The sequence below is a fragment of the Saimiri boliviensis genome, chromosome 8, assembly GCF_048565385.1.
Source record: "Saimiri boliviensis isolate mSaiBol1 chromosome 8, mSaiBol1.pri, whole genome shotgun sequence".
In the NCBI taxonomy this organism is placed as follows: Eukaryota; Metazoa; Chordata; class Mammalia; order Primates; family Cebidae; genus Saimiri; species Saimiri boliviensis.
In genome coordinates, this window is record NC_133456.1 from 55,580,984 (window position 1) to 55,608,525 (window position 27,542).

The window sequence follows — 27,542 nt, forward strand, 5'->3', positions numbered from 1 at the left end:
TGCCTCATATCCACACCATGTCACTATACCTACCCGATTTAAAGCATTGTATGGGGTAGAGGACACGAAGGGCCTCTCCATCCTCCCTTATAGATCCTGTAGAGCTCGTGGTTTTAAAGTACTTTATAAGAGCTTTGACTTTGAGCATTCTAGATCCCTAAAGTTCTTTACAGAGCTGAAATCTACCACGAGGTGTTATGATCAACCCTATCAAGACCATTCTTCTTGCTGTCTCCCCAGGTATCCTTTATCTTTCATTCTCCTGAAATTCTGCTGGAAATTTGCAAGGTCCGTTCATTTTCATTTAATTATCAGGTCCCTATAATTTCTCTCCTTCTAGTCCTTGCTTTGAAACAAGTATCTAAAGAAAGCCCAAGGGGGATAAAAACTTCATTTGCTCTTGACTATTACAGATTTGAATGCAGGTATTGGCAAGGATTCAAAATTGAGAACAATCAGATATGTATTTAATGAAGGCAAGATAGACTGTTTAAAATTATACTTGATGTACCTGTGGAAGAAATTTGAGGACCATATTCTAAGCTAGCCTGGAGGTCTTGAGAAAACTACATGAGAGGCTTAATTCAATCCAATTCAAGGAGAAAAACATACACTGGTGCGGATGCTAGGAAAACACGCCGATTTTGGGTGGGAACAAACACCATCATAACCCCACATCACCACAGTTCTCTTCTGTGTACCACGTGCTCAGCTCACTTGATTTGGTTGGACTAGCTTCCAAAGAATTGATGGAACCTGGCTCCGCCAACTACTAGTTTCTCCCCCAACAGTGAACTCAGCTTCTGCCCCAAAAGAACAATACCTCTAGCTTCCCAGGGAGACATGCTGAAGATTCCAGAGTCCGAAAATATAAATGATGAAAACCATACCCATTTTCTTTTGCATGCACATGGGAATGTTTCTTTTTTCCTCTTCAATGTGGACTTTACAAGGGTCTGGATTATAAACAACCATGTATAGCTTCAGCCCATTTTTTGTGTGAACATACATAACAATGCATAAAAAAAGAGGGATTATGGGTGGAGTTTTCCCCTCTTATCATTATACGTTCCCATATTACCTACCTTATTTATTTTTATAGTGCACAGAGAATACTTTTTATAATCAAGACAAAATTTAAAGTCATTTCCATTTCAAAATGAACCTTGGAAATCAGAATTAATGGGAACTGCTGTTTCCTATTTTTTTACATTTTTGTAATGTTTTATTTTTGTTCACCTCTGGAGGGGAAAGATATTTTAAATGTAAAAGCAAAATTTCAGTGAAAGACCTGTGCATTTACCGTGAGAGTGGCATGCCTCCATTCAAAGGACCACCCTCTTTTGGTTCCTCAAATTAGTAGACACCAGATTGGTTGCAGGGTCAGCTTATCAGCACTAAATTCTGACCCTGGAAGCTCTGGTCTCCTCATGGTGAAACTACTCTTCACAAAGGTGTGCACGCTGCAGGATTACTTGCAGGAAATGTCCTCCTGCTGCTGCTTTTGTAGAGTAATTTGTAGTTTCCGTTGTAATTTTCTTCTTGGGCCATTACCCCCTGAAGCCTAACTCAAACTTTTTCCACTTGATCCCTCTTCCTGAACTGTAAAGAAATATCCTTCTGGCAACCTGACACACCGACAAAGTCTGATAAAAGTAGTGGACCTATTTCCCAGAGAAAATGCGTATGTGATTTTACATTCATATCCATACATGCATGTGCAGAGATTCGGCATGTCATGTCATGGGTTTTTAAAACTCTCTCCTGTCTGTCCTAGTATAACAAATCTCTGCCATGGAAGACCTAGATCTCTTATATTTAACTGAAGAGATGGTTCCACCAGAAACAGAGTGGAAATGAAGTCTACTGGAAATGCTTGGGCCATTTTTCAAATATAACACCCTTTCTCACCTCCCCAATAAATGACTCATTTAGGTCCAATTTAACACCAAATGACAGACACAATCTGGAATGAGTTTGCAAAACTGCCTCTCGGTCAAACTACACCTCTGAGTCTCTTTTAAATGCCATCTAAACTTTATACCTCAATTTGGAAAATAAAAGTAAAGGAGCATCCTGAGAATGTGCTCTAAAAACTGTGCCACCACTCAATTATTTCTAACTAGCATATATAAATGGCACACTAATTGGCTAAATACACAGTCATCTGGAAGCTTTTTGGATGTTCTCCCTGCTAAGACTTCACTTGACTCTATGTCCCTTCTCAAGTTCAATTACAAAAACTCATTAATTTTAAGATACATTCCGTATTTAATATCTTGTTGGCACTCTGGGTTTTTTAAAACTACGCTGTGGGGGTGGGGGAGTTCAAACTATTTTTTTATTTTCTGTGAGCATGCTAATTAGCTAGGAGGTTGTCCTTTATCTGGTTAAAGCCCAGAATTGTTCAGAAGAAAAACCATGTTTATGTATCTCCCAAATTAAAGTCAACTTGTATGCATTTTCAGCAGTCTGGATCACCTCCCAGAAGACTACAGGCATGAGAATACATTCACTTCTCAACTATTTATGACACAGGATCAGATTCAATGTGATTGTATTTCACCTCATTTTCCTAGGTGAGACACTAGCCAAAAGACAAGTAGCTGTAGTTAAACGTACACTTTTAAGTCTGTTCATGAAACCCTGTGCATACTAAGAACATGGATAAATGCAAAAACCTAGTACACCAATGACAGAGCATCCAGCCCAGGCCCTCCTAAGTGTACTGCCCTACCTGCAATAGATTTATTCACTCACCCAATAAATACATAGGATCACCTGCTGTATGCCAGATACTAAGAGACAGAACATGTAAATAAGGAATAGATGGTACCTGAGCTCTTGAAATTTATCCCTGGGTATGTATTTAAGTGTGGGTATACATAGTGTGTGTAGATGAATATTAATCAAATATATTGATAGCAACACACTGTGGTGTCCTTTTGAAAGGTGGCAAAGAGAAGACTCTGGAAGAACTCTATTAATAGAAAGAGAAGGCTGGGCATGGTGGCTCACACCTGTAATCCCAGCACTTTGGGAGGCCAAGGAATGCAGATCCCTTGAGGTGAAGAGTTCCAGACCAGCCTGGTCCACATGGTGAAAACCATCTCTACTAAAAATTCAAAAATTATCAAGGTGTGGTGGTGAGTGTCTGTAATCGTCAGCTACTTGGGAGGCTGAAGCGTGAGAATCGCTTGAGCCCAAAAGGTGGAGGCTGCGGTAAGACAAGATCACACTACTGCACTCCAGCTTGGGTGACAGAGGGAGACTCCATCTCAGGAAAAAAAAAAGAGGGTGTGCTAAGTGGAATTCCTGAAGCAAAAGCAAGGGATGGGGTACCTGAGAGGAATTGGGAGGCCACATAATGCAAGAGCTTTGTGGGCTATAGAGGAGTTTGGGTTTCATTCTTAGTTTCAAGAAGGGGAACCTATTAATGAATTTTAAGTGGGGATCTGTCAAGAGCCAACATATTTCCAGAAAATTTGGTGTGGTGTATGGACTGGTGGGGAAGAGGAGTGAATGCGGAAAGGCCAGTCCAGAGGCACCAGCTACAATCAATGTGGGGACCTCAGGTGGGCGACACCAGGGTAGCTGAAGTGACCCAGGAAAGGAACAAGTGAGGTCAGAAGACACTTTGGTGCCAATTTCGACAGGGATTTCTGACAGACTGAATGGAGGAGGCTGAAGAGCAGGAGAATGTGGGGTGGGGGGCAGAGGAAGAGGGAGGTGAAGAGGATCACCAAAAAAAGGAGAGCTTAGAAAAAAGGGTATCCACCCACCACATCTCTAGTTTGAGTAACTGGTTGAGAAGGGGTGCCGTACATTAAGATAGGAATTTCCAATGCTAACTGTTGTCACTATGCTGATATTTTTGAAGCAAGAGTCTTCTTCCTGAGTCTTAATTCCTAGGCAACTAGGAATAAGCAAATGGGCTCAATTTAAAAAATTCCATCAAGGTCCTTGGTCACATGTTGGCCATGAACCTGTATCACAATACCTTTTAAACTAAAACTCTACCAACCTCTCTGAAATGAATGATTCCCTTACTTAATGTCAAGCCAGGGAAATTGGGAAGACATAATGGTTTTTGTAAATGGAAATGGGAAAAATATCAACTCATCAGTATTTCCCAGAATGATTTCAAAACGTAGGTACTTACAAAGTGAACTGAAAATATTTGCTTGGAAGAACAAATGAATACAGACAGCACTTAGGAGCTTAAATGATGAAAGGAATTCATGTGGCTTAAAAATGACAAATCGATCCATTTTAAAGCAAAATTATTTACAGTTCACTTATCTGCCAAGAGCGAAGGCTACTGCAGCGATTTACATGGACAACAGGAAAAACTCCAAGTGCTGATGAGGTATTAGGCCAATGTCATTAAAGGTTGTATGAAAATCAGACACTCAAATCCAAGCAAATGCAGAGGACAGTCCTTCTTTTTGTTTGTTTCTTTTATCATTTATGGGTCTAAGTCAAACAATTGCTTCCAAAAAGGTGGGCGAGAGGAGTTAATGGAGAAGAAAAGGCAGGAACTGACTGGATATGAAAATGGATTCTGGTTCACACTGCATGTTTTAAAGGAATGTAATGCAATGGCAAAGTTCATCTTCCAGGGCTCCAAAGGGCAGAGAATGGGAGTTGCCATGGAAGTGAGAGGCAAAGAGACTGACTTAAGTGATCCTATTCCTTCATCCATCTTCTACTCTCACTGCTTCTTCTTGTAGGCTGTAGAAGCTTTGACGGGATCAATCATCATGCTGGCTGTCACACAACTGGCATCAGGGAAAAGGAAGACAGGTGCCACACAACTGGGTGAGTCTGAGAAAGAGGCAGGGTACATAAAACTGAATGATCCAGGCCAGGGTCACTCAGTGTGCACATTACCTAAGAGGAGTCTCTCCTCACATCTCTTAATGTTAGTTTTCAGTAATTTCCTTTAGCATCTTTTGCAGGAGAAAGGGACAGAGAGGATAGCGGGGGAAAAAGACTATCACTATGGCTACCCTTCAGGCAGCTTGCTCTGTCTGCTGTAAAGAGGCTGTTGAAGAGACTGCCTCTTCAGCGTGGATGGGCACTGGATGCTTTGCCCACCATCCAGGGTCCTCTCTATATAAATGTTTTGTAGAATTTTTTTTTTAAGTAAACAGGAAAACCTTGTCTCTTTAGCGAATATGACACATTTTTCTTGCAACTGACAATACTAGCTAAGTAAAGAATGTGGTTTCCTATGTTGCCTAGGCTGCTGGGAAACTCCAAAGTACTCCACAGCTCAATCACAGCACTTATTCAATTGTGGGTGTTGGCACTGTATGGTGACTTACAGGTTATTATAATTAAGAGTGGAATGATTACATTACATGTGTACTTGATTCCATGTTATATTTCTGCTTTATTAATGCTCACCACACTTTAATCTGCATGAGCTGAGGAACTTTGTAGATCTGCCTGTTGATGTGGTTATTGTTCTCCTTCCCCATTACCATGAGGGCAGGGATGTTTTCTGATTAATTCTTATCGAATATTGGCACTGGGCCTGGCACACAGAAAACAATAAATACTTATTGATGAAATGACTGCATAAACATTTTGGAAATTTGTGACAATGAATCTTTTCTTTGCAAGGAGCAATCAATAAATGGTTTGTTTGCAAACTGCAAGAAGAGAGGTGCCATGGTCTTATTTATTATAGTATATTCAGTGCCTCACATCACACCTGACATTTAATGGGTTCTAAATACTAGTTTGCTGAATAATGATGAATGAATGGATGAAAGATGAATGTGTAGGTGGAAGAACAGATGGATAAATGGAGGATGACAGCTAGGTGCAGTGGCGCATGCCTGTAATCCCAGCACGTTGGAAGGCCAAGTCAGGAGGAGCACTTGAGATTAGCCTGGGCAAGATGGTGAGAGCCCTGTCTCTACAAAAAATATATAAAAATTAGCCAGGCATGGTGATGCATACCTGTAGTCCCAGCTACTTGGAAGGTTAAGGCGAGAGACTGCTTGGGCCCAGGAGTCTGAGGCTGTAGTTAGATATGACTGTGCCATTGCACTCCAGCCTAGATGACAAAGTGAGACCCCATCTCAAAAAAGAGGGGGGCAGCTGAAGGGAGAATAGTTGGGAAATGAATTCATAGGAAAGCAGGTGGATACTGACTTAAAATTCAGGGTTTGGTGTGATATTTAGAGTTTTAAATTCTCACACACAAGATCCTTGCATGTGATTTAGACTGAGAGTCTCAGTTAAATGAGTTTTCAGTCAGGATGATTAAGTTGGGCTACAGAATCAGTTTCCCAGAGAAGTCTAAAACCTGACAGAAAATATGTCTTATTTTTGTCTCTGCTATTTGGCAGAAAAATCCCTGATACTATGAAAGTCCAGGTATTAAATTAATAAAATTTTATTAAGATACTGCCATTGTCCCCAGAGAGTATATAAACCACAATTTCAACATTTAAACTAAATCATGTAGGTGAAATCGCTTATTAAGAGTAAGCTACAGGGACTATCCAGGAGAAGAAACAAGATAAAAAAAGATAAGTCCTTCTGTTCTAACTGTTCTAATAAAAACCCAACTACTTAATTATTGAAAACCTTTTTTTTTTTTTTTTTTTAAAAAAAAGGGGGGGATGAGGGCAAAAGGAAGCTGCCAGTCACATGAGCAAGCCAACATTGTCAGGAGCCTCTAATAAAATAAACAAAACAACAATACAATGGTCCTGGGTTAAGACCACTGTGCACATATGCAGAGAGCTATTGCCAAATGTAAATGAGTCACAGCAAGGCACAATCAGTGTGCTTTTAATTAGGAATCCTGCCTAATTTACCTTACCTGAATGGCTTTCCGGTACCAGGACATCCAGCTTCCCCCTGAATTCCCTCTGACCCCACCAGAAAAATCCCACAATCATCTGTCTCCCTGGCAGGACATCATCAGAATTCAAACTGGGAAAGGGAAACCGCTTTCAACCCACCTGTACAGAACTCTCACTGATCACAGATGTTAGCAGCGCTTTATATCCAACAACAGACCTTGGCCGACAGCTCCCAAATTTTGTACAGCAGCTGCCAGTGTGTGCCAGCAATGCTGTGAAAATCCTCACCTCTGTCCTGGCACAGAAATAAGCCGCCCCCCAAGATGGGGGCTTATTCTTTTCTAACCCAGCAACACATCACTCTCTTAGCCTGTGGTAATTAAGAGCCAGCAGACTATGGGCAAAGCAGTTGAGAGCTTCTTTCTTAGGAATGCAGCCCGAGTAATTGGCTTGCTGCTTGCTAATGGCATGGCTTCTGCAAAAATTAACTGTCATAGGGAATTCTCTTAACTGACTCGGCAAATGCAGGTTCAATACCTGTTTGATAGCCTTTGAGTTCACCAGGTAATTCCAAAACACTTGGGGGAAGAAGAAATGCAAATGAATTACACAAATCCTTTTGCACACTAAATTTAAATGGAATGCAAAATGGAAAAGAACACCTTGCTACACCTGATGTCATGCTACCTGTGCAAAACTACTATGCTTCCCTCAGCACCCTCCTTGTTAAGACTCCACACCATGTGAGGTGTGTAAAATAAGCCCATGTATCAACATAGCATGGCTCGGGTGGGGAAGAAAAAAGGATGGTTCATGCTAACTCGAGCTTATGAGACATATCTTCTGGATTTCCTTCCATTTTTCTGAAGGTGGATGGGTTACTGGCTATGACCCAGGGATGGGGAGACACACATGCGCACATGCACACACTTTGGCATCTCTGTGGTTCCAATGTGGGCACCAACCAGCACTTTTCTGCCTGGACATTAACACAAACTGACAAGGAAACCAGCCCTGAAGTCAATGTTCCAATCACCGCGGCACTATGCCATCGGAATCACATCAATTATTGCAGGTTTTTCTTCTTTGGAGAACTTAGGAGTAAGATTTAAAAATGCAGGAAGCTCCCTCTCTCATCTCCTTAATAAACTTCTGCCTCGTGCTGCCAGGCTTGGAGACAGGTGAAAAGAATTCAGCTGCAGCGCTGGAAGCTGCAAAGTTTTAAAGGTTCTCCCTCTCTGGATGACAGGAGGCTGTAAATTGTCCCACCCCCAAATCTTCTAAACCACCTGGAAACATTCCTCTTTATCCTAATAGTAATGAATTGGGAAGCCCCTTCCACCCAGATCAATTTCACAGGCATTGGAGTTCCAGACTTTGAGTTAAGCAGCATTTTAATTTGTCATTAGTGCCCCCGGAGCATAAACCCATACCACCAAGCAAAACACTATAGCCTCTAAGCTATTAGCTAACGTGTCAACTAGGTAATGCATCTTCAGGGAAACCAGATTAGAAAGGACAGCAAAACATTGATTTTTCTTTTTTCTTTTAAAGACTCCTATACCTGCAGCATAATGCTGCTAAAGCTGGCAAAACAACAAAGGACATTCCACAGCAAGGAAATATCTTATTCTCAGTGCTGGGGCAGTGAACATTATTCCATCTGAGCATGGTCATATATATGGGGCAGAGCAATTCTTCCTTAAACCTACAGGCTTTTTATTTTGTAAATAATTCATCCTCTGGTGCCTAAGAAAGCTGAGGGAGAGAATGGGTAGACATGTGAACAGCTGGGAACACCAGTTGAGAGCAATGCTACTCACGGAGCAGGTGGAGCTTTCTCTTTTCCTCTCCTTCCAAAGGAAACAAGAGCATTTGTATCAAGTTAAAACGGCTAAGAAACTCATTCCTTTGAAGGAGAGTGTGGATGTATTTGTATAGAGAAGATTCCAAACATCCATTCTTTATCCCGGCTCCTGCAGCCTGCCCACAGATCACTATACAGTTAAAGACAAGCCCAAATACCTTCTATAACAAACAGATCCCCAGAACTTAAGAAAATGAGCCCCGGCTCCTGCCTCCATCCACTCTAAAACACATTTAGTGAAGTGAAGCCACACAGAGTACCCCTCCCACCTCCAGCCCCCCACCATCCACCCCAGCCCCAATCAAGTAACTGACAAGTCCTTACCGACTTTGGGCTCTTCTTGGGAACGGGCAGTCCTGGAAAAAATGCAACAAGGAGGGGAGGGGGGAAGAAATCATTAGCATACAAATGTTACCTTTTCCTTAAAGAACAATCCCCAGGTGTTCCATGGCAACCTAGCCATCTGCAGAGTTATGTCAGATTTCTCCCCAGCATCGGAGTTACCAGGCTGTTCATATCGAATCAAAGTAGAGGGAGGAGGAGAGCGAGAGGCAGGAGATCTATCTGCATTAGCTATGCTGACTTGTACTGCAGCAGCCTGGAGGCTGGGAAAAGAAATTCACAGACCTCAGCGGCCTGGGAAATTGAACACTTGGACAGAATCTCAAATGCTCTTCTGGATTAAGAGAGACTTAACTTACAATTAAGTCCGGAATATTTCCTTTCCACACGATCCACTTGTCAATTGAAACGGACCAATCAGGACAGAGGAAAGGGTATATATTTAGTTTCAAAGGAGTACATGGTTAAAATTAAAATTTTTTTTTGGTCTTTTCTTTTTTTTCCCTCTGCCTTACAGGAGAGGAAATGCTTTCTTTATTTGGATGAGCTCAATACCAAAACAAAGACGGATGCTCTTTTGCCAACACAGAATGCTAACAAATGAACACAAATCCAAGTTGGTCTAGGGTCCCCTCTGGATCATCAGCACATGTCTGTCTCGATGTCTGCCATCCATCCAAGCAACCTCCTACTCACAGCTTGCTGGAAAGGACTGGAGCTGGACTAGCCCCTCAAAAAAAAAAAAAAGCATGTCGTTTGGGAGTGAAAAAGAAAAAATGCACAAAGCTGAAAGAAAAAGATAGTAAAGGAGAAAGAAAGGCAAAAGTGGTAATTGAATCTAGCTGGCTCTTCCAAAACCCTGTCCTTAGTGGGAGGGCTGGAGCTGGAAGGGACAAGTGACCTCCTCAATTCTAGGGAAGTCAGCAATTTGGGGCAGACTTATGGGAAATCTACCACCAGGGAAGGGTGCGAAAAACAGGCGAGAAAGGAAAATAAAGTATATACTGGTGTTCCAAAAGTAATCATTTTGGCAAGCTGCTGCCTCTTTGTATTTTTTTCTTTGACAGGAGTTAGAATGCAAAATGCAGATTCTACCTGTATAAAGCACACAAGATATGCTTGGGATCTGGTGATGCTGTACTGGAGATTTCAACCTGTTTTTGAAAGTGATTCCTAGGGAGGGTGATGATTTCAGCTCTTTTGGAAGTGACTTGTCAAACCATGAGCCATGCCAAGGTCAGCACAAGCAGTATGAGGCAAGGTAAGGCAAGTGGGTAAGTGAGGAGGAAGCAAGCCAGATGAGCCTGCTAATGTACCCACTCAAAGTGAAGCATGATGAGGATTGCTCTTCCTGGGAGGCATGGGGGCACTCTCTGGTAAGGTTCCTCTCATCACCAAAATGAAGTCACCATGGAAGCGAGACTCCCAGACCTCAGAGGGCATAAAGCACAGTTGGTAACTTGTTAGAAATGCAGCAGCCCAAGTCCCACCCTTGGGGGCCGAGAAATCTGTAGTATTAACAAAAATTCCAGGAGATTCTGATTCAGAGAATCCAAGGACTGTATTTAAGAAAACTCTGATATAGTAGAGTATTACTCTTTCATGTCAGGCAAACTCAGATAAGCATCCTTTAGCAAGGTGCTTTGGGGCCCTCTCTGTCTCAGTTTCTCCATTTATGAAGTGAAAAGAGTAAGACTCACTTCACAAGATTATTAAAATAATCAAACAAGAGAAAATGTACAAGAGTCTGCTACCTGGCACAGAGGAGTTACTCAAATGTCTACACCTTTCACCTTCATTGGCCTAATTTACATCATTCAGAAAGGAAATGGTTACGGTTATCTTGCTCTAGTAACTAGAGAAAAATCATCTGCTAAGCATATTAAAATACAAAAAACATTGCAGGAGAAATATTTTACCTATAGATACAAGTAACTGCTGAACAATTTTGATATGTCTTTACTTTTTAAAATAACGATCAGGTGTTTTTCTTGGCTCATTAATATGACTCCCTTAAGGAATTTTATTAGCTTATATTAGTGTGGGTCACTGTATAAACTTCAAAATTACATAAGATGACATCTTTAAATTCATATTTTCTCCTAATTCAGAGAGACCTTCCTAGTTAATTGGAATCAGCAAGGTTTCACTATAATTATCTTTTACTGCCCTTGACTCTGCCTAGGATCCCAGTGACCTCCATGAAAATTTGGAAAGAATCCCCTACTAGGTAAGCAGAGTCAGGGAAAATGGTTTTAATCTACACTCTGCTAATCATTTGTAAGACTCTGGCTGATCTTCAAATCCCTTCAAGAGCTTTGTGTATAAAATAAGGGGCATTTTTCATTCTCTCTTGATGCAAATTCAAAGGTGCATTCACAACAATGTTCAGTGAAGCACTGTTGGTAGAAAGGAAAACTAGAAGCCACTGGAAGTTCTAAAAACCTGTGGGGTAGCCAACCTACAAAGCTAGGTTAAAAGCAATGAGCTATCTTTACAGGTAACAACAGAGACAGTCTTTAAAACACAATGTTCAGTACAATGGCATGCTGCAAAATGGCAGGCACAGCAGGAGACAGGCATTCCACACACTCAAACACATGCATGGCTTTCCCCTTCCATGAACGCCCATGTCAAATGGATAACGAGTATATGTCCAACAGGGCAAGGAGGGGCAAGGATCAGAGGGACTCACTGAAGGAGACTTTAGCTTTATTTAGAATTTTTTTTTTTGAGAATAGCATTTTCACATATCACTGAGGCAGTAAAATATTAATTAATGGCCCCTTCACTGTTAATTGCACAAAACCAACCAGTCTAAAGGATATGGGAGTAACCAATTAAGATACGTTTCCTCTGAGGAAGCAGTCCATGGAATATTCCAGAAGATCCCAGTTCAACTGACACAACAAACTGTATATTATAACAAATAAAAAAAATTTAATTTAAAGAGGCATTTATTCCTCTGCTGGCTAGTTGCTGAAAACCTTCATTTTAAAAAGCCACACCTTTTACAGGAGCCCCAAAGCAGGTTATGACCACAAATTAATATTTAAATAGTCAAAATCAAGAGACTCCCCTTGACTGCTTTTTAAAAAAGAAAAACTCAAAGATTTGTTTTAGGCCCATATGGTCATTAAATCTTAAAATCTAATAAATATGAATGCTGGAAAAACCTTATTACAATTTATAATTTATTTTAGCCCAAACGATTCAGATGGATTGAAAAACAGCTGGGAGGCCTAACAGAAAAGACTCAAAAGGTCACTGCTTGACATGACAGAATGCTCCAAGACCTAGAAATCAAAAGAAAGCAGATAGCTTGTGTGTAGCTGGTTAACTGCAGACATGTCCCTACCAGCCAGGCTATGAGAGGCAACATCATCCCACAGTTCATGGAATTCCAGTGGTTTTCCTCAGACAAGCAAACATTTTGTATGCCTTGTGGCAGCAGAAAGTTTGTGTTCTATAAATCATGTCACATATTACATATAAGGCATACGGGTAGAAACGGCACCTGTCTTAATGGGCTTGTCTGGTGCATTCAGGGTAAGGAAGGGGAGGTTTCAGAAGAAGCAGAAGAAAGAATTTATGGATAGCAGCATCTGCTCTTAGGGCCTTAGAAGGCAGCAAATGTTACTTCTAAGGGATCCTGGAAAACTTTCACATGGAAGCGTATGTTCAAAGTGTAATCTGCAAGAGCGAGAAAAACTTGGGACCTGAATATCTAAAGTACCCTGTTAAAATGGTGTCCCTTTGGAGAAAACAAATGGCAAATTTTTGCTAGTGACTGGGACCTGATCAACTAATGTAAAGAGGAGAAATATGTTTTCCTGTAAATATCAAGGCCATGAGCTATAACTAAATGGCAGAATGTCACACTTGGTGACATTTAATAATGCCTGTACAGAAATAATTTATATGAAAAAAGTAAAGCTATAACAGAATACACACCATTTACAAAGAAAGGTTAGAAGGTTATGAGTGAAAACATTATTTTCTTTGGCTCATGGGATTATGCGTGGCTTTATTACCTATTTTTAGTATCTTTACATCAAGAAAAGCTTTATTGATTTATAAATACACACATACATATCCACAGATACCACAATAAACAAACGTCTCTACCAGTTTTTAGAGAAGACAAATGCAGCATGTTTCAGAACATTGTGTTGTGTTTCAGAATCTCTAGAGCATCACTGACCTCTATATCCTCCAAGAGTTGCTTACTTATCCCCAAAATGAATGCATACATATATAGTTTTTGTTTGTTTGTTTGTTTGTTTAAGATGGAGTCTCACTGTATCACCAGGCTGGAGTGCACCAGGCTGGAGAGCGATCTTGCCTCACTGCAACCTCCACCTCCCAGGTTCAAGCAATTCTCCTGCCTCAGTCTCCTGAGTAGCTGGGACTATAGGTGCATGCCACCATGCTCGGCTAATTTTTGTATTTTTAGTACAGATGGGGTTTCACCATGTTGGCCAGGCTGGTCTCAAACTCCTGAATCATGATCCAGCCACCTTGGCCTCCCAAAGTGCAGGGATTATAGGTGTGAGCCACCACACCCGGCCACATATAGTTTTATTAAAGAACCCTAGTAGATTAGGACTTGTGCTTGTCCTGGTGATTAAATGGAAATATGGAAGAAGTAGGAGAGCTCAGCTGGGCTATCAGGGAAACCAAGCAGAAGCCAAGCATTGCCATTTCAGCACTGAGACAAACAAAACCTGAGTTGCTGGGAAAGAGAGTGGACCTCTCTGGACCTAACTGTCTCCATGTTTAAAGGAAATGGGAATGCCAACCAACTTCACCAACTAAAGGAATCGAGAAAAACTGCACAAAGGGTTTTGACAGGGTGAATCCTAAAGTGTCTGTCACATACAAAGTGGATCTACAAATAAGGAAAATGTACTATTTATGTCATCAATTTATATTTTTTCATTGTGATACTGATTCCCCTCTGCATTTGGGTCTCCAGACTTGAGCATTTTTGTGGAAACATTCTGCTTTCCTCCTAAGCATTCCAGCAAATGCTGTGTCACTAATCCACTTGTCACTGAACACATGGAATTCTTTACAGCTTTGCAAGGCAAATGTTGCAACAAAAACTGTTCTGGAGCTGGATTAGGTAATACAGTGTGCAAGGGGCAGGGAACTGTGTATGAGTTATAGGTTTTGCTCTATATATACTTATATATATACACACACATATATATGTATATATATGTCTATCTGGGGTAGAAAGAGAGAAGGTGTGGGGGGGGTCTCTCTCTATATGTTTTATATATATATATATATATATATATATATATAATACACACACACAGATATATATGTATATATATGTCTATCTGGGGTAGAAAGAGAGAGAGAAGGTGTGGGGGGTCTCTCTCTATATGTTATATATATATATATTATATACACACACACACACACACATACACACACACATATATATGTATATATATGTCTATCTGGGGTAGAAAGGTGTGGGGGGTCTGTCTATATATGTTGTATATATATTATATATATATATATATATATATATATATGCAAACACACACAGACACACACACATATATATGTATATATATGTCTATCTGGGGTAGAAAGAGAGACGGTGTGGGGGGGTCTCTCTCTATATATATATGTTTTATATATATATATATAATATGTATATACACACACACACACATGTATATATATGTCTATCTGGGGTAGAAAGAGAGAGAGAAGGTGTGGGGGGAGAGAGAGAGAATAGGAGCTACAGAGGGAGTCATCAGGGAACCACTAAAAGCCACTAAAAGAAAATGACTGTGAGGTCTTGGTCACCGGCTGGTCTTAGATACCAAAGAAGATAAAAGTACTCTGAGCACAATCTCAGAACCCATTAGCCTTCTCTGTTATTCTAATACCTATCAATGCATAATTCTAAATGTAGGACTTTAAACTTACAGTTAATTTTAACTCAGCAAACTCATCATTAGGAGTTTGTACTAAGGGAATAATGAGTCTTACAAAAATTCCTATAAAAAATGGTCCACAAAGCATTGTTTTAAGAAGATAAACAGTGGAAACAGGAGGGGCACAGTGGCTCACACTTGTAATCTCAGCATTTTGGGATGGTAAGGCAAGTAGGTCACCTGAGGTCAGGAGTTTGAGACTAGCCTGGCCAACATGGTGAAACCCCATCTCTACTAAAAATACAAAAAAATAACAAGGTGTGGTGGCAGGCTCCTGTGATCCCAGCTACTGGGGAGGCTGAGACAGGACAATCACTTGAACCTGGGAGGTGGAGGCTGCAGTGAATCGAGATCATGCCATTGCAGTCCAGCCTGGGGAAGACAGAGCAAGACTCTGTCTCAAAACAAAACAAACCAACCAACAAAAAAGGGAAACAGTCTGAACTTCCAAGAGCAGAGGACTGAGTAGAGAGACATATCAATAAGATGAAAAATTATGAAACCATTAAAAATGAGCACTGTAAAGAATATTTAGTGATTGGGGAAAATAGTAATGATAAAAGACATGAAAAGCAGGGTAAAAACTGTGCATAAGATATATAAATTCATTGTTAAAAAGTGGATATACATATATATTCACACATATCAGACACCCGAAGACTAAAGGACATACATTAAAATATTTTTCTAAACATTAGGATTAATAGGTAATTCATAATCTTGTTTTTAGTATTTTCAAAGTTTTCTGGATTTTACATATAATGTGGCAATAATCATCAGCAGGATCAGTATTGCAGTGCCAGATTAAAAAAACGAGTTTGTTCTAGCTCTCCTTTGACTCAATGACTCGCTGCCATTCCTACTCAAGGGTTTATGCTCCTAAATTACTGGGTCATGGCCTTGATTGGAAAATGTGATACAAAGTTGGTACAGCCTCTCTCAAGCAAAGCTGCACAAAAGCACATGATTTTGCATATAATTTCAGGGAGTCTTTGAAACTTTCACTAGTGACCCTGAGAAACCCACTCCATTGGGGCCTGTGGTCCTTAAGTTAAATCATCCTTGTCCAAGTACATGGTTCTAGCATTACAAGCAATTCCTAGGGTGAGATTTACTTTAGCTAAGGTTTTATTTTCAGTAAGAGCAGCATATAAATAGAGGGGACAATGAGAAGGATCAAACAGAAAGGTAAAAGTTGCATTGCTTACTTTTCCTTCTTTCTTGGAAATATCTAAAAGATATATCTGAAAAAAAATTATGAGGAGAGGAACTGTATTAAAGTACACAAGTAATTTTTAACAAAATTGCTGCCCCCTGGAAAAAGAAAGGTACCTCCTAGGCCATCCTTTTATTTGTTGGGGGTAGTATAGTGATGAGTCAAAACAGTAAAAGATTATTGAGGCAAAGACACAGTGGAGCACAGGAAAGACGAATTGAGAACAATCTGAGACTTCCCCAGCCAATCAGAATTGATGGTTATTTGACTGCAATCCAGTGGTTCTAAACAATGAACATCAATGGCCAGCAACCCTTGTAAAAAAAAAAAAAAAAAAAAAAAAATCTGTCTGCATAATTTCCTGCCAACCAGTCTTTTCTTTGTCTAATACAGAATATATAAGCCATGAAATAAATTGAAACTGCTCTTTCTGTACCAATAAAATGCTAAGAACAGTCCAGAAAACAGGAAAAGGTACACTCAGCCTTCACAGTCTCCACTGAAGGCAGAAAGGAAAACACGGAAAATTCACTCATTCACATAACCAAACTGTGCTGACAGCCTAGAAACAGGCATGAAATAAAGCAATGAGCAAGACCTACAGGGTCCTGCTTTCACATTCTGTGGCGAGACAGAATAAACAACTTAGCAAATCATTTCAGAGTGATAATTTTTGTGATGAAAATGAAGCAGGACAATGGAACAAGCTGTGCCAGGGATGCACAGCTACTTTATCTTGGGTAATCGTGCAAGACTTTCTTAGAGAGAGTATTTGAGCTAAGACTTGAAGTATGAGAAGGAAACAGTCATGTGACAATTCATTCAAGATTTATGGAGCTCTGCCATATGCCTAGTAAAGCATTACTATGAGATAAAAGTAATCAGACATGGCCCCTGCCCTAGAGGAGCTCATAGTCTATTTTAAAAGAGAAAAAGCAAAGCAACAGTTTCATAATTCACAGTGGTTATATGTGTTATATGCCAAGACAGAAGGAAGCACTGTTGCTTTTAGGAATACAGAGAAAAGAAATCTCATCCAATATGAAGTATGGGGCAGAGGGAGGAGCTGAAGTGAAGAATAGCTAGCATTTAATCATGGGGTGGGGGAGTGGGTGGGAAACACATGCAATGATTGATGCTCGAGTGAATAATAAGGATATTTTCTGTTGTTGTTGTTTTGTTTTAGATAAATCAGTATACCAGCATAAACTCAAGGCCAACCTGAAACCAGAGTACGCTTTCACTGAAGGACTTTATAAACACTATATATCACAAAATTGAACCCATAAAAAGAAATGAAAAAATGATCCCAGTTTGGACATGTTTGATTTTTTTTCTCCTTCTTCTTGGTAAATACCATCATAACTCCTTAGCGTAATTTTTTAATGCAAATATGATACCAGCTGCCAAGAACATAAGTATCAGACTCAATGTCTCCAAAAAGATGAAGACATTCTTTCCTTTGGGGACTTAATAATGGTCATTATGGAGCATTTTGACCATCATAATTTAGAGAGATGTTTGGACTTCAGGTGTAGCTCCCAAGGCAATGTCAGCTGGCATCTTCTGAAGATTAAGAACATAGGCCTACTGGTTTTACAGCTATGGAGAAGTCTGCTTCAATTACACAGTACACATTGTCTAATAAATATGTCCCAGGAGAAATAAATGGCTTGCAAAGCTGGTGATTGCTGATGGCTTACAGAGCCTTTCACCTCAAAGGAACAAGCCTTGAACTGGCACAGGTAAGAAGACCAAAGTTATCAATACCTTCGGCTGCTCAAAGGCCTGGGTAAGATGGATGAATTGTCTTCATCCAATTCCTGAGAAATAAATGGTCATTCCAGAGAAGGTGTCATTGAAATGACATGGATGATCCTATTGCTGCTACTCTCAAAAACAAGTGAAGTACACCTAAAGAGTTGAAAATCGAGTACAAAAATAACTAAGTATTGAGAGCCTGTCTTTGACATAAATTGATTCTTCATACCTGCTCTCTAAGTACTCATATCTTCTCATTTTGCAGATGAGAAAACCAAGACATAGATGTTCAAGTAACATGGCCAATGTCACAGTCAGTTGAATAGCTGGGGATACTTGGTCTAAAGCCAAGCCCGTGCTTTTAAATACTAAACTCTCATTCAAAGGTTCCCTAATTATTTTGGTTTAGAGCCTGCTATGATGAGATTAATCCAACAGCCATTCATACATACCAAAGGCATTCTCAGAAAATTTTTATTACAGCTTTATGAAGTCCATGAACCTACCACTGGCAACTGCTAGGTCAATGGGTGAAGGTATCTGGGACTCCTAATTGTGACCTGCATTTGGGAAGATAGTTCTTTTCTACAGACAGCAGAGGAGTCTATGCGCAGTCAATCAATTTCTTAACACATCCCTGATATTTTCCTCCAAGTCTCAGTACCTAAATCATTGATCATTCATGTTCATACATGCTAAAAGTACAACAAGATCAGTCTCTGATTTGGGACAATGAAGCACATCTTTAAAGCTACTCAGCTAAGAGGTTGGCTGGCCACCAGACTTTGTGAAATTCCGTTTCAAAGTAGGCAGGAGCTTTTTCTAGGTTGCAAATGTTTCCTGACACTATCTGATAACAATATTTCTTTCTTTTTTTTTTTAATAGGCTTAGAAAAAAGATACGGAATGAGTCAGAAGTATAGTGAATTATGGCATCTTCTCTCCAGAAGGGGAAGAAAAAGAACCGTCAAGTTAAAACAACCACGAATTGGTCAAGATGTACCTACCATGAAGTCAATCTTTCTACCCTAGGGAATATTCCTACCAAGATCTACTTTTTAAGGGTAGAATTAAGCTAGTTTCTCATATGGTTCTAGGAAAGCTCACTAAGTCTATGTAGGTTAAAAATATTTGTAATTGTGGTATTCAGAAGTCAGGTCTTGCCTTCATCTAAAAATGCTTCTACCTCTAAGAAGACTCCTTAACTACCATACCAACAACTTTTCTACTACCTGTATTTCAAATTTGAATTGCTTTTTATGCAAATGCTCAAGATTTGACTCTGTAACCCATTCCTCTTATTAACAGTTCATCCACAGAGGTGTCCCTAAGACAGGTGAAACTATGGTAGCCTGGTAGCCCCATTGCAGTTCCTACAAATTTGCAAAGTGTGATTTTTAACTACATAGGATGTACGGGGGGATTATCAAACAATAGCTCAAAATAGCTCACCAAAAGAAAAAACTGATAAGGATTCCTTTTCTGGGTTGGAAAAACAGGATGCTGTGTGGGCCCTTATTTTAAGGTCACCGGCCCCAATGGGAAACCTATCACTGTAATTGGTGCTGAAAAGCTTATAGGTTAAAAAATGCTGGGGCCCTTTTCTTATGTGTTACTGACTTTTAGGTTGTTTCTTATTCTGACTGCTTATTTTTAGCAATGCAAATTAGGCTCCAGACCAAGATATAAACCCAGACTAATATCCTGGCTCTTAACCTTATAGGACACCAAACCCCTAAAACGTAAGACCCTGCCTGAGGCTTCTTTTTCTTTCTCCCACCACATCTGTCTCTACACACATTCTGAGTCCATCCAAATTCATCTCCACTGTCACTGCCTTCTCTTGCCTAGATGACCACGAGTCCAGAAACCGATCTCTGCTTCATTGTTTATCCTTTTTATTATCCGCACAGAGGCCAGAGCAACTTTATACAGCAGAAATCAGACTTTACAGTGTCCTGGCTTCATGTCCCTATGGCTTCCTAACACCGTTTCAATGAAAGACAAGTTATTTTTCAGTGTCCCACTAAGCCCTCCTAGATGTGATTCTTCCTATGCCTTTCATTTCAGTTCCTCCTTCTGGACACACACTCCAGCCGGGCTGGCATCCTCCACTGCTGAAACACTTCCTTGCAATTCTCTGGGCATTTTCTCTGGCTGCCCCTCTGCCTGGAACTCTATGTCTGCAGATCTACGGGTGGGCGGCTTCTGCCTGTCACTCAGGACCCTCCTCAAAGATCACTTCTTCAGAGAGCCGACCAGGGATCCAGGCAGGCTCCCAGCAGATCTGAAGTGGCCCTTTTCTGACCCACTTTATTCACACAGCCCGGTTTCTGTGTCTTCATTGAGCCTATCACTCTAAAATTACCTTGTTTGCTTGTTTATTATTTATATTGTTTATTGTTTACTTATTTATTGTCTCTATTTCAGAGACCCAGTCTATTTTATTGGTCTGTCCCTAGAACAGTATCTGGTCACCAGTTCAATAAATACCTGTATTTCTCAAATACATGTGTGAATGTGCAGGGCTCATGAAATGAGTTTACACCTTGAAAGCTGCAGGAAGAGCTGATGAGGCAAAGGGGAGGAGCTGCTTGGCCTTTCTTTTTATCGCCATCATGGCTGCAGTGACTATTTAACAGTTTTTGATCCTTGGTCTGTTCCTTGATTTATTGGCCAGCTGCCAGGTTCAGCTCAACTCACAGCTGCCTCACTCAGCACAGAGAACAAGGTTCTGCTGTGCCACCTTGTGTCCTGACTTCCCATCACAACAGATGAGATTTCGTCTCAGAATAAACTGAAAGCTCAGAAGGAAACACCAAACCGTATAAGCTCCCCACCCCAGCAAATGGATATGTTCTCAGGATTCTTTGAGATCTAAATCTTCAGGTAAGGATAGTTTCATATCCTTACTTACTAAAGCAAACTTTTATTACCACACTGGGTTTAATGCCTCTCAATGTCGCACCCTTCCCTACAAAAAGCAAACACATGCAGATGAAAAAAAAAAAATCTCAGGTCCTTTTCTTAGGGCAAATCCACAAGTCTCTTGAGCAGTTTCAACAGACTGATGTGATGATCACTTTTTTGTCACAAGACACTTTTGCAAAATAGGGAAATTTTCCCACTTTCTCTGGAAAGGTGTATATTATTTGGCAATTTCAATTAGCTTTATTACCAAACTGCTTAATTGCAACGGAGGCCATGCCTGGTACCATATCAAGCTTTACTCTAATATTTTAAATTTAAGAAATCATATAAGCCTCAGAAAACATAGGTCATGGTTACAATAGCACAGTGATCAGGCTTCAAGTTCTGCATTATTCAAAGTGTCTGCAAGTCAGACCTAAAGAAGCCGTTTACTGAGGGGTCAGGATCTTCCAAAGAACAAGGACATAGAGTGAGCAGCACCATTCATCTCCCACGGAGATATTAAATGTCTTCAAAATCCTCTCGCTGAAACAGTATCTGAACTGGTCTAACTTAGAAGGAAAAACACTGTTTCCTTGACTATGACAATTTCTAATGAATTGCTGCCCCATATAGCTATGAGGGGCAGGAGACGCTTGGGCTTTGTTCAGCTATCAGATTTCAGGTTTCAGTGAGGCAATGCTCACTGTACCAATTGGATTTGCTTAAAGGCTGAGTACAGGAATCAGTTTCACCCACATACACCCCAACCCACACACTATCACAGTCAGGGCAAGCCTCAATTAGAAGTAACTTTTAAAGGTCAAGTACATTGGAGATGCAGGAAAATGCAAGAACTGTGAGGCCCTTTAATGAAATGCTTTAGCTGGGAACAAGATGTATAACAGAGCATTGCATTTATGGCAGGGAAGAGTAAGTACAATGGAAATGAAATACATGCTGACCCAGTAAGCATTCAAGTCAACAAGTTTCTCACTGTGGAAAATAAATGCTAAATCCTTTGGCTTTCTCTCTTGTCTGATTCTGGCTGTTTCCTATTGTTTATTTATTTTTTGGTAAATGAAGCTCTAATCAGGCTTAGCGTCAATTCAGATGGTGATCTTAATGCAAGCAAACACAACTTGAAATGAATGTTTTAAAGCTGTCATAAAGTTTCTGAGACTGCTTTTTACATACAAGAAACCAGCCACGGATATTTTGGGGTGCTCCTGAGCACACTGAATGTGTTCAGTTCACCCCATTTTTGTCTTGCCTTTGGATTTCACTTCTCTGAGTTACTCCAATAACTTATATAGAAGAAAATAGCTTCATAAAAGGGTATGATCATAAATGTTGTATTACATAAGAGTGACAAATGTAACCCTGTCCTTGAATGCGAACTCTTTCTTCTTGAATGAAGAGATGGGAGAAGCAATGATAAAAGAAAGAGGGGAGCTCCCATTGCTCTCCCTGAGGTTAGGTTGCCAGAGCCCCACTCAAGCATTACTTCAGCAGCTCTGCTTTCGTGTCCCGTTCTGTTCTGTTCTCAACCTCCTGTGGGCCTTTCCCTAGAGCAGTGATTCCTAGACTTTACATTTCATAAGCCAGCAGATTTTGACAACATAGAACTGGACAATGGATATTAAGTTGCCAATTCTTTCTTTTGCAAACTAAGAACTAAGAATATTAAAAAGGAGGAGATAAATGACAATAATCTTTTCGTAAGAAAAAAAAAAAAAGAGGAAGAACATTACCTACAAAAGAGAACCTTTCATACTGGAAAATCTTCACTTTGTGAAACACCTACTACTCTATCCTGGTTTTTCTCATTTGTTTACTGAAAAAACATGTTGTAACAGACCAAAAGGAACACGTCTCCTACCATCTGCCCCCTCCAGGCTCTTCATTTTCACCTTCCCTAATCTCTTCTCTACTCCAGACAACTAAGTCAAAAGCTGAAAACAGTAGGTCTGCTTCGGCCTCTCCGCCACCTCTTCTCCCTGAAACCCAATTCAACGTGACAGAGCAAGGGGTCAGATAATAAGAAACTCTCCATCAGAACAGGGCAGCACTGAAGGTGTGACAGGCCCTCGTCTTATTCCATCCTCATGACAGTGCTGAGAAGGGTACAGTTCTACCCATACTTCCAATGATAATCTGGAGGCTCAGAGACATAGGCCAGGGCTGGCTCAGGCTGCAATGCTGGCTGATAGCAGAAATCATGCTGGGGGATCCTCACAGCTGGCTACATTACCACTCCATTACTGAGCAGATGTAGAGGAAACACTAAGAAGAAGTGAGGAATTCTCCAACAAAATTTCTTCTATCCAAATTCAACAAAAAATAACCCAGAAGTGGATTTTATTTGTACCTAAAAAAACAGAACACAACATTTACAACAAGCAAAACCAAATGGATGCTGAAGGGGGTAAAGCAGTGGTCCTCAAGCACATCTAATTTTGCTCCTTAACAGACATTTGGTCTTGTCTGAAGACATTATTGGTTGTTAAAACTCAGGGGAGGGGGCTGCTGCTGGCAACTAGTGCCAGGTTTTAAAACAGCCTTCTCTTCCTCTTTCAGTTGCCAAAGTCTAAGTGAAAGTTGCTTTGCAGATGCAGACAAACTACATAAACATAGAATCCCATTAATTCAGGGGCAGTGCTGTTATTTTTTCAATGCGATCATCTGCTACTTTGGTAAGTGGTATCTATGGCAAAAGTACAGAGAATCTAAGTCATTTTTAAATTTAGAAACAACAAAAATATATAAGATGCATGCAGACCTAATTCCAACTACCTCCAAGTGATTTTTAAAAACTGATTCGTGTTTATGAAACTATAAGCAAGCTTTTTAAAAACACAGCTCTTACATAGCTTCATCATGCCAAGACCCCTTTTGCACACTAACTGCAGTAATAAAAGCCTAATTAAAAACTCAGGTTGCTGAATAGGTGGAATTGACAGCCACTGCTAGGGAAAGAAATGAAAGTCCCGCCATCACGAAGTCTTAACTGGTCCATGTTGCAGCTTACTAGTTACTTTGACTGCTACTCTATGATACAGTGTAAAAGGACCTTTAAACCACCTGGCCTCAAAAATAAATATCACAAAAATGGTATATTAGAATTTTTCATGGCAAAGGTGATACACTAAATGAGATTTCTAGAAAAACATTAGGCATGAGATAATGGGGAAGCTATGATTAACCACACTGTATTTTAAATGTTTTCTTCATGGCACTTCTCTATAATGAGAAAATAGCACAGTGCTAAAGTTTGTTGAATGAATGGATGAATGAATGACACTTATTGCATATGGTGAGGAACCAAAACCATTGAGAACATTAGAAATGCCAAAAGGAACACTATTAAAAAGAGTCTGAAATAAGCCCAGGTAACAACTTGGCACATAAAAAAAAGGGCATTTTTTTCCATGTTGCCAGTGGCAATGTGTTACTCCTAAGGGCCCATGCTATTTTCGAAGACAGTAAGATTCTCCACCAAGATGTTTAAACCAAAAAGGACTGTGTTCACAAATAGGGGACATGATTAATATTTAAATAGAAATACAAAAAAATGGAAATACCAGGTAAGGTAAATGTTGGGAAACATTTTTAACTTTACAGGTGACACTGCAAAGATAGACTCAGTAAGCCCCATGGCAAACACTTCCCTCCAGATGGTGGTAAAGAACATGTGATTTCATTTGAGGGAAATAAAGGAAGGTGGGAACATTTTACACAAGGTAAACTCTCTGCCTCAGAAAACGGTTTTGAAATGCTCAGAGCTGAAAACGTTTCTAATAGAAGTAGGATGATACCACTTGCAATAAAGAGAAGTTCAACAAAGTGAGGCTACAAAACTGATATAAGTGAGGCGGTGACGGAGGTGGGGGTGGGGAGGTAACACACATTGGAGCCTGTCGGAGGGTGGCAGGCATAGCGAGAGCATCAGGAAGAATAGCTAACGGATCCTGGGCTTTATACCTGGGTGATGGGATGATCTGAAGCAAACCACTATGACATACGTTTACCTATGTAATGAACCTGCACATCCTGCACATGTACTCCTGAACTTAAAGGTTGGGGAAAAAAAAACATATAAGGGAGGGAAGACGCTATCATAATAATATTCTTCATAGCAAAGACTTTTCAAATGGGAAACACTATCTAAAGTTGCTGACAACTAGTACATTAATTTTCACACAGAACCAAAATAAGGGTAGGAAACAAACTCCAAAGTTAGAGGGAAAATGTCTGATAGCTTTTTTTAAAAGCATAAATTAAACCAAAAAGAAAAAAAAAAGTTGCCAGTTACTGGGATGCTGAGATGATAGTGAAAAGAAATTCCTAGGAAATGGATCCACAACAGGTCTGTGCATTCATGCATGATATCCTTGCCTTTCTTGGTGTCTTTGTGTATGCTATCTTTGGGTCTCAAACTCAGTTGCCCTGTGAGCCACAGGCACACAGCAGGCAAGATTAAAGACAGAGGTAAGAAATAGCAGGCCAGGGAGAAACTGGAATTGTGGGTTCCAGCTAAATGTATTCGGGTTTGAAAAAAATTTTTTTTAAAGATTGATAAAAAATACATGAGTGGGTCATGTCAAATACTGCCCATGGACAAGCTGGTAACTTTAAATCCTTCCTATATTTCAAAGCACTGCTTTAGTCCAGACATTCTTAGCAGAGGGCAATTTCGTCACTCAGGGGGACAACTGTCAATGTCTGGAGATGTTTTCGACTGTCACCATTAGAGAAAGGGGGTGGGTATGTGACCAGTCTCAGTAGAGATCAGGGATGCTGTTAAAGATTCTGCAATCCACAGGAGGGATTCCCACAACAAATAACTGTCTGGCCCAAAATGACAAAATGTGGAGGCTGGGGCACTCTGTTCCAGTTCAGGTGGACTTTGTTGTCCATCCCCTGCCCCCTACCATTCACCTCTTATCCAAATATGTACAGCACAGACTTAGACTACATGTTACTGCTGGTAAAGCTCACTTGTTAGTCTTGCCTCCATAACTAGACTGTGAGTACTATTTTCTCCTTATTTCAGAACTGTGCAAAAACAATATCCTCAATCCTTCATGAAGAACAAGAATGGGTCAAATGGAAAGAGGCTTGTCACTATTATTATTGGGACTATGAAATTAAATAGTTATTTCTCAACTAAATAGAAATTTCAATAATTTACTTTTAGGGGAAAAAAAGAATGATCAAATATCATTCCCTTGTCTGCACAGTTCACACAGACTGACCCCAAGGCCTGCCCCTTCTCACCTATGTTGCATCCCATCTTCTCCCCCTTCTTATTGACTTCATGCCTGCAAAGAGGGAGGGCAATGAATCCTCCTTTCTCCTCCAATCATTTCTTTCTTCCCTGTCTTTTGAGTCATCCTTATCCATACACAAGAACGCTGTGGTATCTCCCATCTTCAAAAAACAAACAAACAAACAAACAAAAAACCAAAGCCCTCTCCTTTGACGACACATCCCTTTCCAGTACTTGTACCACTTCACAGCAGATCTTCTTGAACAGCTTGCCCCAATCCCTATCTCACCTCTTCCCCTCTCCAGCCTCTCCAGGCCGACTGCACTCGCAGCCAGCACTTCATGGGTCCTGCTGTCAGGGGACGCCATGCCACAGGCAGCATTTTTGCCCCGCAGGGCGCCACCTCTTGACTCGCCAGTGCTGCTAGAATCTCCTTGCGATACTGTCTTCTGTTGGGCTGTGTGATATGACTCTTTCCTGTTCTTTTGCCTATCTGCACTGGTGGTTCCATCTTTACTGGGGTCTCCTGCTCAGTCTGACCCTTGAATGGTAATGTCCCTCAGGGTTCTTTCTGTCTTGCACTTTTTCTCTCTCCTTCACATCTTTCCCTCAGTAATCTCATCAGCCCCATGGCTCTAAATATCCTCTGAGTTTGTCTTTTACAAACTTACATGACTATGGACCACAATGGGAAATACATTTATTCATTTATTTAGAGACAGAGTTTCACTCTTTCACACAGGCTGGAGTGCAGTGGCATGATCTCAGCTCACTCCAACCTCCACGTTCACGTTTCAAGTGATTCTCCTGCCTCAGCCTCCTGAGTAGCTGGGATTACAGGCACCTGCCACCACACTCAGCTAATTTTTGTATTTTTAGTAGAGATTGGGTTTCACCATGTTGGCCAGGCTCTTCTTGAACTCCTGACTCGCCCATCTCTGCCTCCCAAAGAGCTGGGTTTATAGGGTGAGCCACCACGCCTGGTCAAGAGAATACATTTTATAACACATTCACACACACACACACACATACACACACATATGAATGTGTTACAAATTGTATTTCCCATTTTATAAAACACTCTGTGTGTGTGTGTGTATACACATGTATGCATGTGTGGGTGTACACACAAAGTAAGTGTTTCAAAAAAAAAGGACTTATCTTTACTGAGTGTGATATACTCTGATGTTTTCTATTTCACTTCCAAGAAAAACACTGGGTATAGCCCAATACAATGATTTCACAGCCTACTAATAGGTCACACAGCCCACAGTTTGTTGAATTCATTGAAACAATAATGGCCCATAAATGTATATTTCTCCTGACCTAACCTCACGACCACCAAACCCCAGATCCCAGACAACTGCCCTCATTTCTGTTTCAT

The 27,542-nt window shown here is 40.4% G+C and overlaps 1 protein-coding gene across 22 annotated transcripts in view; it reads right to left on the reverse strand.

Moving 5' to 3' along the window:
• MAGI1 (membrane associated guanylate kinase, WW and PDZ domain containing 1) overlaps positions 1-27,542 on the reverse strand; it is a 680,038-nt gene that overhangs the window by 39,883 nt on the left and 612,613 nt on the right. For all 22 annotated transcript variants that reach the window (XM_039477259.2, XM_074404507.1, XM_074404511.1 and 19 more), the window contains one exon: positions 9,019-9,050. In XM_039477259.2, coding sequence (XP_039333193.1) covers positions 9,019-9,050 — 32 coding nt within the window. The remainder of the gene's footprint in view (positions 1-9,018; positions 9,051-27,542) is intronic.